At 41.6% G+C, this 19,359-nt stretch overlaps 2 protein-coding genes across 3 annotated transcripts in view; both read left to right on the top strand.

The window, feature by feature from the left end:
- Positions 1-229: 229 nt before the first annotated feature.
- On the top strand, positions 230-7,789 carry LOC134618319 (uncharacterized). The gene is made up of 7 exons (XM_063463682.1): positions 230-326; positions 1,246-1,365; positions 2,450-2,830; positions 2,970-3,083; positions 4,601-5,182; positions 5,453-5,569; positions 5,655-7,789. Exons 1-7 carry the CDS (start codon positions 245-247, stop codon positions 6,254-6,256), a joined length of 1,998 nt encoding a protein of 665 aa, XP_063319752.1. The 5' UTR covers positions 230-244; the 3' UTR covers positions 6,257-7,789.
- A 4,707-nt stretch (positions 7,790-12,496) lies between these two features.
- Positions 12,497-19,359, top strand: part of shroom3 (shroom family member 3) — a 72,335-nt gene continuing 65,472 nt past the window's right edge. For both annotated transcript variants that reach the window (XM_063463674.1, XM_063463673.1), the window contains exon 1: positions 12,497-13,031. In XM_063463674.1, coding sequence (XP_063319744.1) covers positions 12,873-13,031 — 159 coding nt within the window. In that variant the 5' untranslated portion in view covers positions 12,497-12,872. The remainder of the gene's footprint in view (positions 13,032-19,359) is intronic.

Below are 19,359 nucleotides of genomic sequence, written 5' to 3'. Positions count from 1 at the left end.
CAGTCGTCTTGATTTTAATCACTAAGCTCAGCAATTTTTAAATAAACTTGAAAAATAAATAAATAAAATACATAAAATAGTGTTTTTATTTGTTGAAGAAAAACAACACTAACCGACAGCGACCTCTACCGGGCAATATGGCTATTTATTCAAGAATCTCTAGAAATCGTCCAATCGGCGCTCGGATTCTGTGTCATGTGACCGTGCAGCCGCGTAGAAGAAGGAGCAAACGGCAACATCAAACATGGAGGTGTCCCCGTTCAGCTTCACTCCGGAGAGGTACTGGACGGAGGAGAAAGAGAGGGCGCTTATAGCGTTTTTCTCCAGTAAGTGCCACTCTCCTTGGCGGACCCTTTTCACACCGCGTGTAAAGACGTTTTTAAAAGTTGCCCTTTTCGTTGATGTGTCGGAGGCTGCAACATTTGTGGGCAACGGTTGCTGGACGAGACCAACGGCTGTTAGCAATGAGCGACAGCAGAAAGAGACGAGCAATGGCGACCAGCAACTGAAGTCAAGTTATCTGTTTTTCAACTGAAATCGGCTGAAAAAAAAATCAGTTCTCTGCATGTTTTTATGAGCTATTTTCTGCACAATTCAATAAAAAAACTAAATAAAAACATAATTTTAGCCAATTGATTTAATTTAAATGAGAAGAGCAGACTTTTATATTTAATCTGTATCTAACATTACTCCAGTGGTTTTTTTTGGTTTTTTGGTTTTTAGATCTGTAGCGTTTATCATAGTGAATAACAGCTTTAAACATATTTTAAAAATGGCTGTTACTAATAAGTGTGTATCTGTTAATAATTACAGGTTGTTAGAATAATTAAATTGGTGAATGAAATATCCTTCTTGAAGTAATGAATAATGTCTCCAGATGTTCCCACAGTTTTCCACATAGGAATATCTTTAAAATACTGTTATCGTGTATATAACATGGCCAAAGAAAAACAATTAACTTTAATAGAGACTAGATAGCGCCACAAGAGCTAAACAGCAACCACAGTGATGAAATTGACTGCAACATTGATGTGTATGTTACTGGGATAGGTGCCAAATTAAAGGAAAAATTACAATTTTTGAACCTTGCAAATGTTGTTTTACATTTTTCCTGCCTGGTTTGGCCCCTTAGACAGAGGCGCACTAAGAGTACAAGTTTGTTTTGATTTTATTCTAGTTTATCACACTCTAGACCCTGTGAAGCTGCAGTTATTTTAGCTATATCTTCTTTGTTTCATTTCTCAGAGCATAGCTGTCTGTGGAACCACAAGTCTGAGGGTTATAAGAACCGGCAGCTGCGATGGAAAACCCTGGAAACACTGAGGATCCTGCTGTCAACTCTCCCACCTCCAGTCCCATTCACAGGTAAATCAGCAGGAAAATAAACCAAATCTGTCAAACTCATAGATTGTGTGTGTAATAAAAGTAAAACCTTAAACCTGCATTCTCATTAATGGCTAGCAGGGGAATTTCGGTGCCCAGTACTAGGAATCAAGTTCAGCAATACCCAGGATATATTTTGGTTATCTGGCTTCACTTATCCTAACAACGGCAATCAGGCAGAGCAGTAACACAGGTGGTTATCAAGTCGGTAAGTTAACACCGGCTTTATTGAGCTAAGAGGACGTTCTCATGAAAGGGTGGTGATGGCAGCATCTGAAAAGAATAAAAAAGGCTAGATGATTTTTGACAAAACTATATATAATTTTTGACATGTGACAGCTTTGACAGCTGTTTGTACATGCCGGGTTTATTTCCACTTAGTCTCAGCCTAAGTTTAAATTCTGTTTTTATATTTATTGTTTACCCTGGCTGTTGAACTGCAGCTGAAAGAATGAAACCATTTAAACATGGTGTCAGATAGCTGCTCTTTTCCAGTCTTACTGATCAAAGCACTTTAAGTACAGACCATTAATACGATATTACTGTATCGTGCTTTTCCTCTCTCGCACACACTGCTGTTTCTTTCAGTCTGTATTGTGTGGTTAACCTCTTCATATCGTCTCATAGTACAAGTTTCATCTTACTTTGAAAAATCAGCTGCTCTGTTGCCAGTACACTTATCAGTAATTGTGGTCAGGCACTGCCAACACCCCTTTCATGTGTACACACAGGGGAAGCCCTGGGTAAACTTAACACGTTGTTAACCAGCTTTGTGTAACCGCTTATGCTGCTTGTCAGTGGGTATGTTGAGCTCGCTTTGTAGCACTGGGCTGAGGGTAAGCCCATTCAAGCTTCTGTGTGAGTCTCTGTGGCCTCAGTAACCACTTTCCTGATGGCTCAGTCATTAGTTGAAGTTTTTTAGTAAAATATTAAGTCCATTATTTCAAATTATTGCTATTCTAAAAGTGAGAAAACAGGATCCGGGGTGTGCTTATCAGCTGACGAGAGTGAGGTTTGACAGTCAGATGTACCCTTTAACTAATTTACATGGGTTTTTTTTCCCAAGTGGAAGACATCAAAAACAAGTTCAAGAATCTCCGTACGACTTTTCAGCGTCAGTACAAAATGGTTAAAGCAAGTAAGGCGTGCAACCCGGACGACGAGTTTGTGCCGCAGTGGAAGCACTACCATCAGCTCATGTTCCTGCAGGGTTGCTGGGACCAGGACGACCACGACCCCGCCGCCGGTGAGCCGCCGCTGTCACCACTGAACCCTCTGCAGGAAGAGGGCCAGCCTGTCCTCACCTCCCCAGGACTCATCATCTCCTTCCTCCCCACCCCGTCCACCTCGTCCACCTCCTCCTCGTCCACCTGTGTTCCCTCCAGTGTCATGATTAAATGTTACTGGACTGAAGAGAGGGAGCGAGCTCTGATTTCTTTCTATTGTGGTAAACAAAAGATCTTTTTCATCTTCAAAATCATGAGTTTTTACTGAAGAGCAGTACATATGTAGACAAAAACCTCAGATTAAGTAATGTTTTGAGTAGTTTCATAGCTGACGGGATTCCTGTGTGTTTTTTTCCACAGAGCACAACTGTCTCTGGAACAAGAAGTCTGAAAACCACAACAACCGTCAGCTCAGACTGAGGCTGTTGGAGGCTCTGAGGAGCCAGTTGTCCGACCACACAGTGTCGTTCTCAGGTAAGCATCACCGTTTTTCACTTTTTTTCTGTTGTTTTCTTACAGAAGTAGCAAACTCAGGATTCTTCACCTAATTGCATACCTCAGACTGTTTGAGGGCTTGTGTCCCCCAGTTGAACAGTCCCTGCTTTAAAGCTATTTTTTTATTTAGTGTATGTGAATTTAGGCTAAAACTTCCACCACTAGGGGGCGTTTTACTGGTGGCTGTATTGTTTTCTGATGTGTGGTAGTTCTTTTCAGCCTTGCCCTTTCCTCTTTAAGAAATTTGACAGGTTAAATAAAGGTTACATTGACTGGCTGTCCCATCTTGTGGTACAAACTGGTATTACATGAAAGCAGAGCCCAGTCCCAGTTCAGCTTCAGCTAATGTCTCCTCAACATCACTTTTTTTGAATGGCAGTTGCTTCTTCACATTCTCTTGATAAGTTTAGTTATTTTGGAAGCTTTTAAAGGAATAATTCAATATTTTGGTAAGATTTCTTTATAAACCTTCAATGGCTCTCCTGGATTGGGCTTTCAGCCAGTCGAGGAGAGTTATTCCACATCCTGTTAATCCCATTGTACAGAAATGGCTGCAGTTGGTAAAGAGTGAATGAGGCTCTATGGAAATTTCCATCATGTTATTGATAGACATGATGACATGAACAATAGAGTTCAGTTTGGGGAATTTTAGAGGATTTGATTGTAGTAAAAATTCTTTCTGTGTGCATTAGTGACGCTACAGCACCTTATAAACCTTTATGGCAGAAAGTCAGACACCTTCAACTACCAGCAGCTTCCTATACAACCATGCAGGTCTCTGTTGTGATTTAACTATCCTTCTAACCACTAGTTAATGTTTGGAAAGTGGCACCGTCAGGAGAGAACGTCCCATTGTAAATCCTTAACCGACCAGTCAGTGCTGATTATAAAAAATGTGCTGTTTACTTTTCTTATAGCTTCACCATAGGAAAAACTAAAGGATATAAATGTTGTTTTATTTCCGTTTGGACAAATGTTGGTCTTTTTGTTTAATAGTGTTATTTTTACCCTACTCTCTGCCATTATTGAGAGAAAATGCCATTCCCCTGCTCACAGGATGTACTCTTGCTCTACTGAAATGGACCACCATTCCCAGCAGTTATAGCCCTGTGAGCTGTGCTTATCATACCTCTCCATAGTTTGTGTGTCTCAAAGTACTCTGTAATTAAAAGATTTGCACTGGAGCAATTTAACAGTATGAGTACCACTCACCCAAAGCACAGACTGTAAATCTTTGGGAAATACTAATTATCACTCTCCACAGCTCATTTGTGAAACTGTTCCTTTATATATGTTTACGTCATTTTAACATAAGCTGAAATATACACACACAGTGATTTCATACAGTTAGATGTCTGCATAGAAAATGAAAGAAAAACAAAAATTTTTTCAAAATAATAAAGTCATGTTTGTGTTCTTCAATCTCCAGAAGCTCTGAGCTGCTAAATGTTTCAGGTTTTCAGCATAAAGTGATTCCTGTGTTGCTATTTTTGCAGTTGAAGATATAAAGTGCAAGTTCAAGAACCTACGAACTGTTTTTAACCGCGAGTTCAAGGCGGTCCAGGCAAGCAGGGCGTCTGACAAACCCTACATGTCCAAATGGAAACACTACCAGCAGCTGCTTTTTCTCTGCGAGTCCTGCGACGAAGACGACGGCTCTGAAGATCTGCAGATCCTGACGCCGCAAGAAGACAAGGATCGGGAGCACGGAAACCAGACCCCGTCCTCCACCCTGAGCAGTTTCTCCTCCAGCTCCAACCAAACCAGCAGCATCAAACTCAGCACCGCCTCTGCCCCCTCCAGTTCCACTCAGAGCGACGCCAAAACCGGGACAAGCACAGGGTACCAAATGTTCCTCCCTGCAGCTCCGGATAACCTCAGACTAGGCAGCCAATCAGCCACTTCCACGCTGCCAACTTCTCCATCCAGTTCACTGCCAGACACCAGATCCTGTACCAACCCCTCCCCTTTAAATTTCTCTACAGCCAGTTCGGTTCAGCCAGACAACAGACTGAGCGCTGACACCCGCTGCCTCTGGAGCGAGGCCAAAGTTCAGCAGCTCATCTCATTTTACTCCGGTAGGTGGCACCACTCATCATGAATGCTTGTTACCCTTTAGACTTACCCCCTGGATGTTACATCTATCACTGCAACAGAGAGATGTTAGATTTTTGTTCTTCTGTGGAGTTTGTAGTGATGTGCTGGGAGCTGTGCGTTTGGTTATAGTGGTCATCAGCTGTTAGAGGCAGCTGAGAGAGTCGCTGTACGTCTCAGACACTGCCATGCATGGTTAAAAAAGTTGCACGAGCAGGTTTGATGTGAGAATTGATGGTTTTCTTCTGTTCCAGAACACAGCTGTTTGTGGAACCACAAATCTGAGAGTTACAGGAACCGTCTGCTGAGACAGAGCCTGCTGGAGACGCTGAGCAGCATCCTGTCAGACAACGAGCCGGTCTCATTCACAGGTAACACTCCTGCCGCCTTAATGTTGTCACCACACGGAGCCTTTAATCTGAACTCACAGCGTCTTTGTCATTTCTCATCCTTTAGTGGAAGACATAAAGACGAAGTTCAGGAACCTGCGAACCATCTTCCAGCGTGAACACAAGGCGGTGAGCTCCAACAAAACGTGCGGCTCGGAGGACTTCTACCTCCCAAAGTGGAAGCACTACCGTGACCTCATGTTCCTCTGCGACTCCTGCGACGAGGATGAGCAGCCCGAGGACGTCCACTTCTGCCAGCTGCAGGACGCCAGTCTCCTACATATGGACAGCCAAGCCCCACCTCCCCCCTTACACTACCGTGCCACCAACCAAACTGTCTCCAAGCTGAACACGCGGGGTCTCAAAGCCCCCCCCTCACCTACACCCCCAGACTCCCAGCACTCCTCCCCTTCCTCGTCCCCCTCCCCTTCAACATCTTCCTCCCACACAGACAGCAGAGTATCTGGACGCAAGCGCGCGAGCCACCGTGCGACCACCACCGAGGTGCTGGACCTCATGAGGACACTATGTCAGACCCAAGCAGCGTCCCCACACGCAGGGTTCCTGAGGTATGTGGAGGAGTGTCTGAATGAGACGCCGCCTGACAAAGTGAGGAAGCTGAAGAAGAAGATAATAGAGACGATTCACAGCATGTCGGAGGACGTTTAGTGTGCTTATTCATTCATTTCATTTCATTTCAGCCCGAGTCTAGATCTCGTGATCATCTCTTCTAATAGCTGTGACACTTTAATCTCAAAACTTCGGTACAATGATCATAATAACCATGATTTCAGTTTTCAGGGGCTCTTCCAACATGGAGCTGTTCCACTTCCTGTTCATCCACATCATGCAGAATAGAAATGAACTGAGCTAAACAGCTTAAATAGTGAAAAACCCACATTTCATTTTTTTAGAATGCTTATCAAAATGCAGCATTGATAATGTAGGTTAAATAAAACACTTGTGGCATTCGGCTTTAGATTTAATGTAGATGTAGATGCTGTGACATAAAGTGACCTAAAACTCATAGAAAACTGTTTCACTGCAATTCAGAATTGTCTTGAACACTGTCATCACAAACATGATGAATATGTCAGCAAGAAAAAAAAAACAATAAACACATGACCCCACATTTCTGGGGGAAAAAACTTAACTATGTAAGTAATACTGTAACATACACCGAAAGCACCAATATAGCTGATAAGCATTAATGTGACAGGAACACTTTTAAGCATTTTATGCAAAGGACAAAGTCCTGAAAATAATATGATTTGCGCAAGCTATGATTAAACTTAATATGTACAGCCTGTGCTAAGAAATGTTTCCAAATTCTGTAGAAACATTTAAACCAATATACAAATCAGTTTCTAAACAAAAACACAGATTTGTGAACAGACACTATATAAACACTAATTAAACGTATATAATTCACTTCCTGGCTCCCTAATTCTGCACTTTATTGAAATTTTGCAAGCCCTTCTTGCAGATTATGCATGGATGTCATAGATAACAGCAAACTGAGTTTTATTTAGAAATTGTTTGAGAACACTACAGCAAGCTGAGGCGTCTTTCTCCTGTGCAGATTTATCCCAAAATAATGAGGTTCATCCCAAACTGGTACATCCACCACTTAAAATCAGCATCACCAGGCCCATACTCAGTGTTTACAGAAATACAGTGAAACTACGCTCAGTCCTCTGTGTAATTTCAGACTTGGTTGTGACATTCACATATAAAGACTTTATTGATCGAGAGTCCTTTGAAAGTGCCAAAGGAAAAGATGGGTTCAGCACTTTGTCAACAAACCGACATTTTAAAGAGCTGCGCTGTTGGCAGTGACTGACCACAGATCCTGTAGAAATGTAATCAAACTTTTCATGTGTGTCCTCTTTATTTAACCTGTTATAATCCTATTGTGTCATAATATTTAAATAATTTGCTTCTTTTTTTCTTTTTTTTTACAAAGCCAGAAATGTTACTTTTGTTAAAATTCTATAAACTTATCTTAAAATGAAAAAATGTCAACATGTAAAGAGTTAAAAAAAAACAACCTTTTTTTTCCTTTTGGAAAGTTTAAATGGTTTTGATGCAATACTGAACAATCGCAGCACATGCTATAACTAACAGTTTAGTTATCATTATTATTATTATTTTTATTATTATTATGTAATTACTTTTTGGCTGGTGTTTGTTTAAATTCGATTCAGTGCCTTATCAGAATCACAGTAACTGTGAATGTTCTTGTTCAAATAAACCTACATTTACAAACCTTTATTCATTTTGTTCATTGACACATCAAACCTGGTTTAACTTGAGCTCTGATTTGAACAACACGATATTACAAGTTACAGTCGACCTTTCAACTTGGCAGCGATTCCCATCCAAGGGATGTGTTTAAAACCTATTTTAACTTGAAATATATTGCTGTTAAGTAGCTTTTTATAAAAGTATATTTAAGCCAAGCAGTCCATATTCATTTTAAAATGAGCTCAAGCAGTTTATAAGAAGAGGTTTTGGAGTTATAACAGTCAGGAAGCACTGGGCTCAAAGCAACACAAAAACATTTTTAAAGATGCAGCTGGAGAAAAAAAATTGTAATTAGTAAATATTTATTGGAACATGATTAAAGCAAAAACATCATGCCATCGTCAATACAAGGCCCAGGGGCCACAATCAGCCTGACTGAGATCACGATCTGGGCCTTGAAAAATGTGAATGAGATTTCGGACTTTTAGCTGTATTTTCATAAGTTTCACAGAATTTCCTACTGATTAAGATCTCCAAATGACATTCATACTACACCAAAGTAATTAAATAAGAGATAAATAACAATCAGAAAAGTTCCAGTTTTTCACTATCTACTATCAGCTACCAGATCTTTTTTATAGCTGTCTTGCATTTACTACAGCAGCATTTTTTTATCATGTAGAAAGCTGAGCTGTATTGTTGAAATTGTACTTCCTTTCATACTAAATGGGTTAAACATGTTTACACTGACAGAAAGGGGAGTCTTACTGGTTCAGCCCACTTAAGATCAAAGTGGGCTGTTTGTGGCTCACAATGTAAAATAAGTTTGATATGCCCGATCCATACTATCAAGATTGATAAGGGAAAAAAAGGTCAAATGACGTTGGTATTTTACAGCTTTTTGGTTGTAAATCTCTTGCCATCCACTAGATGGCAATCTCTTAACATACTGCAGCCTCCTCAGCACCGGCCTCAGCTTCCACATATCTGTCATGCCTCAGAAACTACAGCTGTGTGGATGATAGTCTCTTCCTGTGGAGTTTGTCCTGAATGTATTACACAGTATTTGTACAATACAAACACTGTAAACAATACCCTCGAATTTAAAAGATTTACCTGCGAATGAAGCAGATAGGACCGAGTCATACTGACACCTGTGTCTGACTCACCTGCCACCTGTTTGACCTGCAGGCTGAGCTTCAGGTGAAAAACGTCACTGTGTCACCTGAAGCCTTTTCATTCTCTACTCTCGATAGTAACCCTGTGACCTCTAACCCTTTGTTAGATGATACACTTGATGATATTCACTGAAACCACATTCCTAAGTGCTAACACACCCAGCTCAAGCCAAAGCTCTCCACCCACCAACTCACAAACATATGGACATAAAGGACCGTTTGGCGTCACATTTAAACACGTTGGATACATCGTTTTTCAACAGGTGGTGTTAATGATGTGAGAGGTGACTGAAATTTGTAATTTTTTAGTGATTAAAATGTAACCAACAAATAAAAGTGAGAGAAAACAAAATGTGGAACACAAAAGTGTCTTTGTGAAATCCCTTTCATGGACTGACAGGAGAGATTTATGGTATCTAGATATGGCATCACAACAACTTTGCTAATGACGTTCAAACGTTTCAAACGTGTTATTTTTAGTATCACAAGCCACTGAATTAGCTCATTAGAAAAACAAAATGCTCAAAAAGAGCAGTAAACCAAATAATAAGGGCTTGATTTACTTTGTGCAGATTCTTTTTAGCTAACATTCATACTATGATGAATGAAAGCAATTTGGAGTTAGCTACCTTGGATACATTGGCATGCAGACTAGAACAGCCAGGGATTGAACCACCAACCTTCCGATTAGTGAACAACCTCCTCTACGTCCCAAACCCAGACACCCTTTAGAAGAAGCGACTTCTGCAACTTCAATCCACAGCTCGTGGTCACAGATGAGGGTAGGAATATATGCTGACGAGTAAATCAACAGCTGTCTACTCACTGCAACAAAGCTGCAAAGCACGCATTTCACTGCAGACACCCCAAGAAGAAGAAGAAGACACAAAGATGCTCCTCCACTTGGGACAGCAACTTCTGCCCCACCCAGAGTGGGAACACCACCCTTTGCTGGCTCAGAACCATGACCTCAGACTTGGAGAATACCACTCAATGAAGCCAAAAAACACCACATCATCCACAAAACACAAAGCCGTGATCGTGATACCAATGAAGTATACATGACTTTGCAAGTTTGTGAAGTTAATGTTAAAGTTTTTTTTTCCCCTTTACTTTATTGTATTTATTTTTAGGGGTGTTTGTAGCTCAGGAGGTAGAGTAGGTCATCAGAGGGTTTGTGGTTTGATCCCTGGCTGTTCCAGTCTCCATGCCAAAGTATCCTTGGGCGAGATATTGAACCTGAAGCATCCATGGGAGTGTGAATGCTAGATAGAGAGCACTTAAGCAAAAGCGCTGGTGTGAATGTGTGAATGAGGCATGTTGTATGAAGAGATTTGAGCACTTAAGTATAAAAGCACTATATAAGAAGTCCATTCGGTCCATGTTGGCTTTATACCTCGCTGGGACATTTGTTCTGTCTTACTCTTACACTGTTGTGTTTAATTTTTTTAACTGCTGTAACAAAGAAGTTTACAAACTTTGGGGAAAAATATAGATATCCACTCATGATGCCATAGCCCTGACACTCCATGCTGCCCTGTCACACCTGGAGAAGAGAGACACGTATGTGAGAATGCTGTTTGTAGATTACAGCTCAGCATTCAACACAATCGTTCCCTCGAAGCTGGACAGGAAACTGCAGGATCTAGGACTGAGCAGCTCCCTCTGCAGCTGGATCCTTAACTTCCTGTCTGACAGACGCCAAGTGGTCAGACTGGGCAGCACCACCTCATCCCCCATCACACTGAACACTGGTGCTCCACAGGGGTGTGTACTGAGCCCTCTCCTGTACTCACTCTACACCTACGACTGCACGGCCACTAGAAACTCCAACATCATTGTGAAGTTTGCGGACGACACTACAGTGGTGGGTCTTATTACCAACGGTGATGAGACGGCCTACAGGGAGGAGGTCAGCGCCCTGACCCACTGGTGTCAAGACAACCATCTCACCCTCAACGTCGCAAAGACAAAGGAGTTGATAGTGGACTTCCGGAGGTGCAGAGGAGTACACACCCCCATCACCATCAACGGCGCCGCTGTGGAGAGAGTGAGCAGCTTCCGCTTCCTTGGTGTACATCTGGCTGAGGATCTTACGTGGTCAGTACACATAAACAAAACAGTGAAGAAGGCGCAGCAGCGCCTCTTCTTTCTCAGGAGACTGAAAAGATTTGGCATGAGCCCCCGCATCCTCAGGACCTTCTATCGCTGTGCCATTGAGAGCATCCTCACTGGATGCATCACCACCTGGTACGGCAACAGCACCGCTTACAACCGCAAAGCTCTCCAGAGAGTAGTGCGGTGTGCTGAACGGATAATTGGAGGTGAGCTTCCCTCCCTCCAAGACATCTACAGGAAGCGGTGCCTGAGGAAAGCGGGGAGGATCATCAAGGACTCCAGTCACCCCAGCCATAAACTGTTCAGACTACTACCATCAGGAAGGAGGTTCTGCAGCATCCGGTCCCGTACCAGCAGACTGAGAGACAGCTTTTTCCATCAGGCCATCAGACTGCTGAACACTTCATAGACACCTCACCCTCACTACTGGAACTTCAACATTATGCACTCCATACTGTATATAAATACCACTGTTTTGCACATACCAACCTCTGTATATTTTATATATCTTATTTTATTGTTTACTTTATTTCATTTGTAAAACATGTATATACACACTATATACACACTCAAACACACACACGTAGAAAAACATATTTAGTATACACATTCAGTAATGTATATACCTTTACATATTGTACATATATTTATTACTTTTTAGATTAGCCATTTTTATATTTTGCTTGTTTTACATTATTGTATTTTGCACAACTCTGTTGCTTGTGAAGCTCGCACACAAGAATTTCACTCACATGTACTGTACCAGTGTACCTGCACATGTGATGTGACAATAAAAGTGATTTGATTTGATTTTGATTTGATTAGATGATCTTAATTTTTTTGTATTTTAAGCCATATGGTATGTTTTTAATGTGTTTTAAGAAATAAATCTCCCAACTTTTGGGGGACAAATAAAGTAAGCCTATATTCTGGCTTTTTGTCAGTTTACTGTTCAGCGTGTAAACGATTTGATCCACCAGGAAGTTTAATCCAGTTTAAATCCAGTAATCTGGCTCCAGTGTGAATAGAAAAGGATTCAGATTCAATTGCGAAGGATTGGATTATTGCTCATCAACACACACACACACACACACACACACACAGGAAACACTCAGCTTTTTATCCCAGTGCCCTTCTTTAATTCACACCTTTTTTTAAACTCTCTCCTTTCTCTCAGAGTTTCTGTTTCCTCTGTTATCTTCCCTTTCCTCTTCTACCTCTCCTGTCCCTCCCTCTCTCCCCCCTCCCTCTGTCTCTCTCCTTTCTCCTCGCTCAGTGAGTCGCAGTAAATCCTATTGTGATGCTAAACTGATTTTTGGACGAGACACAGAGAGAGAGAGAGAGAGAGAGGGAGAGTAGGTTTGGATTTGTGTTTGAGCAGATCTGATTCGGGCTGCCTCTCGTTCATGTGGAAATTTGATGGCCTTCTCCTCTCCGTAAACTTTTAGCACTCCTTTCAGACTCCTACGGAGAAGTTTCGGGGTGTTTTTTAGGAGTTTCTCCGGCGGAGGAACCGCCGCTCTGCGCGCTCCAGGAATGCACTTTGCAGGAAACGCGACTCGGTGCACGGACACCTCCTGCTCTCTTCGCTCTTAACGAGGAGTTATAAATGAATGACGGCAATGCACTCGTGAAGGACAGCTCGTTTTCTTCATACCTGTCCCCCCTCCCCTCCACCTCCACTTTATCCTCCTCAGGCTGAGGACATAGGAGCCGGGAGTGTGCGCTCCCCCTGGCCAGGCATGGAGAGCGGTGGCCGGGCGGGGCTCCAGCAGGCGGCGGGCGGTGGAGGAGAAGGAGGCGGCTGGGTGTTGGTGGAGGCCCGGCTGCATGGAGGAGCGCCGTGGGGCTTCACCCTGCAGGGTGGCCTAGAGCACGGAGAGCCGCTCATCATCTCCAAGGTAGGAGACAGGAAGTGTGAGGCCTGCTGTGTTTGTGACCTGTTCTGCACATGACGGGAAGCCGGAAACAGGGAAAGAGTGAATAATTATTCCAATCATATCGATTGATTTTGCATGAATCAGTGAATATTATTATTTCTAAACTGTAACTACAGCATATCAGTGGCAGAAGTTTAAATTTATTTTAAATATATGCAGAAAAGTTATTAAAGTTGTTGTAATTGTTGCGAACACCTGATCAACACAGAGATTGCAGTTCAAAGGGGCAGTCAGGCCTTTTAGTAGCACTTGCCTCTAATTTAATGTGCTGCATGAAACAGAAGGACAATATCTAAGCAGGTGAGGCCGAGATCTTCTGATTTTACATCCTAGCACGGGGCAGGCTTTAAAAGACACCACAGAGGTTTGGAAGATGAAGCCAATGTGGAAGAGCTTTAATTCTGCATTTTCTTTTTCTAATGACCAACAGGGGGCGACAACTCTGGTTTGAAGTCGGTTTGTATAGAAGTCTGTGGGTAATTGAGCCTAATTCTCGAATGATTTATGATCTGAATACACACTTTACTGATGAGTTTATGGTTTCATTTGCTCGTTTTAAGTCTTATTAAATAGATTATTATGTTCATTTGATAAATTATGGTCCCATTAAAGGCAGAAAGGAGGATGAGGCAGGACAAAATAAACACATCTGTAACAGGTTCATAAAATGGTGTGATCCACATCTCACTCATTGTGTCTGGTTTCAAAACATCAAGAAGGCCATGTGGGCAGTTTTTCTCATGGACTGAGAATGATTATGTTTGTAGAGACACCTGTACGTGCGTTTTGCTTTTATAAAATAAACAAACAAATAAAACTATATATTCAGGAGCAATAATCAGCTGCCTCTTCAGTAGCTTCCTCATCCCTTGGATGGGCTTTTAACTCTGCTGCAGAACAATAACCGCTGCCTGCTCCCAGCTGCAGTCTGTGAAGTGGAGTTAAAGTCTGTCCGACCCCCAGAACCGAGACTAGAAACTGCAAAGTGACATCATCAGTTGCTAGAGCAGAAACCTGACCAGTGAGAGTATATGAAACATGAGATGAGAAGGATTGCAAAATAAACCTGTGCAACCTGTGTTGGGGAAAACCTGAGTAAAAAACAGAAAAGGAAAGAAAACACTTGGCTTGAGGCTTGCTTTCAAGCTTCACTGTCTTTGAGGCTTTTTGCCTTAAACAAATTCAAAATAAATAAATCACTCGATGCGCCAATAATCAGTAACCCCTATAACTATGTCAGTAATGAAAGTGTTACTCTTTACCAGCTGCTTCATTGCCCAGAATCATCCCAGACGGCAGAGAAATATGGGCCCAAGTTTGGCTACTTTTGGCAGTCATGGCTTAGTTATGGCACTGGTTAGTATTGTGTGAGCCAGACATCACAACATACTTGACCTCTAGCTCATATAAGATGGACCTCTGGGTAAGTTGAGTCAGCCTGAGTCAACACCATCAAATATGGCCCAATGAAAGCTGTATATCTGAGCCACACTTTGGCCAAAGATTCAGTGAAATCTGTGATGGATTTCTAATTCTTCTTCTTTTTAAAGCCAAGAAAAAAGCCCAAAACCTTTGACATCATCATTAGTAGATGACCCTTTTCGTCCTTACAGCCATCCTGGCCTCATTTTATTAAAATGCAAATTGCCAGGCCGGTACATGCGTGCGTGCATGCGAGTCTGTGTGTACGTGTGTGTGTGTGTGTGTGTGTGTGTGTGTGTGTGTGTGCGCATGTGTGTGTGTGTGTGTGTGTGTGTGTGTGTGTGTGTGTGTGTGTGTGCGCATGTGTGTGTGTGTGTGTGCGCGCGCATGTGTGTGTGTGTGTGTGTGTGTGTCTTTCTGTGAAGGTTATTCTGGGATGGAGGCCAAACACTGTAAAATAGGACAAGAATGTGAATAATGTGTTTTCCTGGTTGCTTTTGAATACAATCATGCTTTTATTTTGTGCTGTACTTTGGCTGGCGTTAGCACAGTTCTCCATGTTTGACCCCAACACCAGCATGATGTCGCGCTTCAGTTTTTTGCGTCTCTCTTTATGTCCTGTCTCCTTTTCTGTTTGTGTGTCTTACTCATTTCTTTTTTTTGCCGCCAACCAACCGTAAAAGAGACCTGGCACACTTTGCTTGTTTTGTATCAACGCTGTGCTGAACTGGGGTCAGAGGTCACAGCGATGGCTCGAGGCAAGTTAAACCTTCAGATTAAAACTCATTAAGTTTTAATCTGAAGGTCTCATGACCTGTGTGTGTGCCAGAGTTACACCATCAGTGTAAAGGTGAACAGTTCAATACAAAGTCTTTGCTGGGACTGAAATGTTTACTCAACCTGAAAAAGATCCAGGGCTTTATTTAGTTTTGCATTGTGCATCTTTTTAAAATGCTTTTTATTGAAAATTTATTATTATGATTTAATTTAAAACTTTGTTTGTTATAAAAGACTCAAACATTTTAAGTGCACTTTCAGGATCAAAGCTAGCTTTGTTTGAGCTAAAGGTAGCTAACAAGCTACCTAGCTTACACAAAATACTGTTTTGAAAGAATAAGTTGGGCAATTCAACCAAACTCAAGACTAACCAGGAAAATTATCTTGCCATTAAGGCCACAAACCTGCCTGGATAATTTGATAAGCTGGCTAACTGCACCTTGGTTGCTAACCTTAAGCAAAATCTGAGGCCTGTACTCCGAAAGGATATTACATTTTTGGCGATCTGTGTCAAGCTAATAGTCATAGAGTTTTCTGTGTCATGAAAGTTGCTCTTTTTTTTACCTGGCTAATTCACCATGGTAACAGGCTGAACACATAACCTGGTCAAATGTGGGTTATGTTCAGAGTTTTGGTTTGAGATCATTTGAAGGTGCCATGTTTTCACTGATTCTTTTATTTACAGCCTGTTTTAATGATTGCAGGTCGGATGTGTTTCATATGTCCCAGTTTTTAAGCCATATAACTTTTAAAAACCACCCAGTGAATCACAGGAATGTGCTTAAGTGTTTTTACCGTCAATCCTAATCTGCTGATAAGCCTCCTTTACACTCACAGTGTTTTCACCAGTCTCGCAGCTGTTGAACAAAACAGCCTAGATGACATGATATTGAGATTTTCCAGAAAAGCAAAGACCAGTAGACCCATTTAGACCCAGCTCATGGCTGAAGATTTATAGATTTATAGATTATAGATATAATCTATATAGATAGATTATAGATATAATTAATGATTATAGATATAATCTATAATCTAAAGGGTTATGCTGGTTGTGGCCAAGCAAAATACACTTTAATACACACCAGTTAATGGTGTGTATTAAGTGTCACACTAGTCCACTGGTTCTTTTAAACAGGTTCAGTATCTGTTTGGTTTTGAAGCATGAGAACATGACCTCGAATATGTCATAATGACGGCCATTAGATTTAGTTCAGAACCACAGTGTTAAAAACTGGAAATGTGAATAAAGAGGTGAGATGTCCTTGATGAATAGATGCTGCAGTATCCCACTGTGGTAAATGTAGGATCCAGTGTTTTAGAGTTAAAGCATCAGGATATCCTCATAATTCTTTTTAAATATGTCTCTTGGGAGTACACCAGCTTCATGCAATTACAGTGAACTGGCTTACCCGTTTATATTACACTCCTATATCCTTTAATCCTGGAACTAAAAGTCAGCATATTATATCTTCAGGATGTTTTATTTGTGCTCTTTTTTTGTTAAACACTGGATATAATCACCTCTAAATATCCCTCAGATTAATAAATAAAGAGAGTTGCACATGCCTAATCTTTAACCTCTAATGAGAGGTCAAAAGTATGGAAACTTCAGGTTTTCATAAGCTAGAGAGGCAGTGAACCTGAGTCCAGCTCTAAAGAAGTTTAGAGAGAGAGTGCTTTTCCTTGGCCGAGGCCCCCCATCGTTCTCAGAGGATATTTTCCCAAATCACACAGTCTTTATTGATTAGAGGAGGTATGTTGTTTCAGTCACGGTATGAGCGGGCTGAGCCACTCTGTTTAGATATCTCGGTCTGCAGGATAATGAATTTCAGCTGGAATACCACAGTCACTGACACACACACTCGTGGAGTTACTGAGTGATTCTGTGGGCCTTATTTGGGTATATTTATTCCTGAAAAAGGCAAACAGTGCAGGCATGTGCATCGTTCTGCAGAGCTCGGGAATGCTTTAACACAGTTTTCCTTCACAGCTCTGAGAGGATGTTTCTTTTCCCTCACATCAGTAACGCTCATTAGATACTACTCATTTGTGTTAATCAGCGCTAGTTTAGATAAACACCTGCGACCGCACACTAATATTTATCTCCTCAGAGTCAGTGATTAAAGTCGCTTAGCGCAGATGGTACATGTTCATCAAAACTTTGTGTTTTCCTGATGCTGCAGCTGCAGCATGTGGGTGAAGACGCATCATGTTTTTGTTGAGAAGTAACACGTGTTGTAATTCAGAAGAGCTTCAGACACTCCCTGCAAGACATTTTTGGCAGTGGTTTTAAAACTTGAAGAGTCCCAGGTGGGTGGGGTTTATTGTTTATTGTTTCAGAACAGAGCAAGACACTTTTGTCGATCACAGGAAAATATGTGCAGACAAACAGAGTCATTCTCGTGTGTTTTTTACCCATCGTGGTTAATCTGACCTTTCCAAGTGCAAAGCTTAGCAGCCTCAACAGGACCAAACTGATGAGATATGTTTGCCAAAACGACTCTGCTGATTTTAGGCTCTGAAAAATGTCTACTGCTGCTCACTTCATGCCTGATATCCAAATGTTATAGTAAATGTTTCTGTGACATCTCTAATGCTTACTTATTATGATCTAAAACAGGAATCAACAGGACAATAAGGCATCTTATCTTATCAATGATGCATCTTTCCCAACTGGGAACTCCCTAGTTACACCGCTGGTTTTAGCCTCAGGAGCAAGTGGACCGGTGCCTGTTTCCTGTTCCGTGTATCACCTAAAGTTTAGAAATGCAGCTAACAAAAATCAAAATGGTCTTCAGATGACAAGCAGGGGTTTTAAGATTACATTTAGGCAAACCCAGTCCTCTTTCTGATCTCCACATGCACCATGTACCTATAGGATAACAAAGGGAAACTTCCAGAAGCTTTCAGTACCAGAACGCTCGTCCTCTGTAACTGTGCACTACTTCTAATCAATCAGTGCACTTTGACCAGATGACGGTTGTCCAGAAATATTTTGATGAGCAGCTCAGGATTTGATTGAGTTTATCTCGTGCTGAACAAGATGATGTGACCTTTAAGAGGAAACACACACACACCCGCACACACACACACTGATAAACAGGCAGTCATGTGATGCACACACAGTGACAGGCTGCTAAGAGTCATCACTGTCAGCAATGATAAAGTAGCAGGGTCACACTGATATTTACAGTGTGTGTGTGTGTGTGTGTGTGTTAGAGAAGGAGCGTGTGGGAGTGATCAGAGACATTCGAGTCACATTTGGGTTTGCTCTGATTTTGATTTGTGCTGTAATTAAAGTGAAGGTTTACTTCAGTGTGCTATGACATGAAAAATGTATTGCATGCAGCTGGTAAAACGCCAAGTTCTTCCCCTGCTTACTGCTACCCCTGTCAGGCTTTCCAAACACGTATGCAGTTTCCAGTATGCAGCACTCAGACTGAGAGCATTAAAACACTGATGCTTCATTCAGAGACTCAACCAAACTTCACGTACAAAAAGAACCTCAACAACAGCATTTCCTGTTAACACTCATCTAATCTGTTTTTGTGTCATTAGTGCTGATTCCCTTCTAAATATAAGTACTTTATTATTTTAAACTAGTTTAGGATAATTTTAGAATATTTCCTTTTTAAGAAAATAAAAGCAAAACGAATGAAATAGGAATAAAAACTGATTAGAAATGACAAAACTATGATAACTCTGACGTCTAGAGGAAGGAAACCTACGAAGAATTGAGAGACACACAGGATGTAAGGATCACAAACATCCAAGACCTCCTGCTCTTCCCTGCAGTGACCCTCTCCATAACACACACACACACACACACACACACACACACACACACACACACACACACACACACACACACACACACACACACACACACACACACACACACACACACACAGGAGAGCGAGTCCTGCCAGAACAATAGACGGCCTGATAGCAGCTGCCAGAGGAAGTGTAGCCCAACATGTTTCATCATATTGTATGTTCAGCCTAACTCAGCACAGACACCAGTCGAAGTTCAAGGTCACTAAGATCTTACAAACCTCTTAAACCTTGGCCCATTTCAGCACTCAGACCT

Source organism: Pelmatolapia mariae, linkage group LG20 (assembly GCF_036321145.2).
Source record: "Pelmatolapia mariae isolate MD_Pm_ZW linkage group LG20, Pm_UMD_F_2, whole genome shotgun sequence".
In the NCBI taxonomy this organism is placed as follows: Eukaryota; Metazoa; Chordata; class Actinopteri; order Cichliformes; family Cichlidae; genus Pelmatolapia; species Pelmatolapia mariae.
Note: the sequence above shows the minus strand (reverse complement) of the source record. Positions and strands in the feature narration are given on the sequence as shown.

Bases quoted from the DNA above. Each gene is read 5' to 3' on its own strand.
- LOC134618319 (XM_063463682.1), top strand. From the start codon at position 245: ATGGAGGTGTCCCCGTTCAGCTTCACTCCGGAGAGGTACTGGACGGAG. The intron at 1,366-2,449 runs GTAAATCAGCAG...TTTTTTCCCAAG, and splicing joins ACCTCCAGTCCCATTCACAG to TGGAAGACATCAAAAACAAG. The intron at 5,183-5,452 runs GTAGGTGGCACC...CTTCTGTTCCAG, and splicing joins GCTCATCTCATTTTACTCCG to AACACAGCTGTTTGTGGAAC.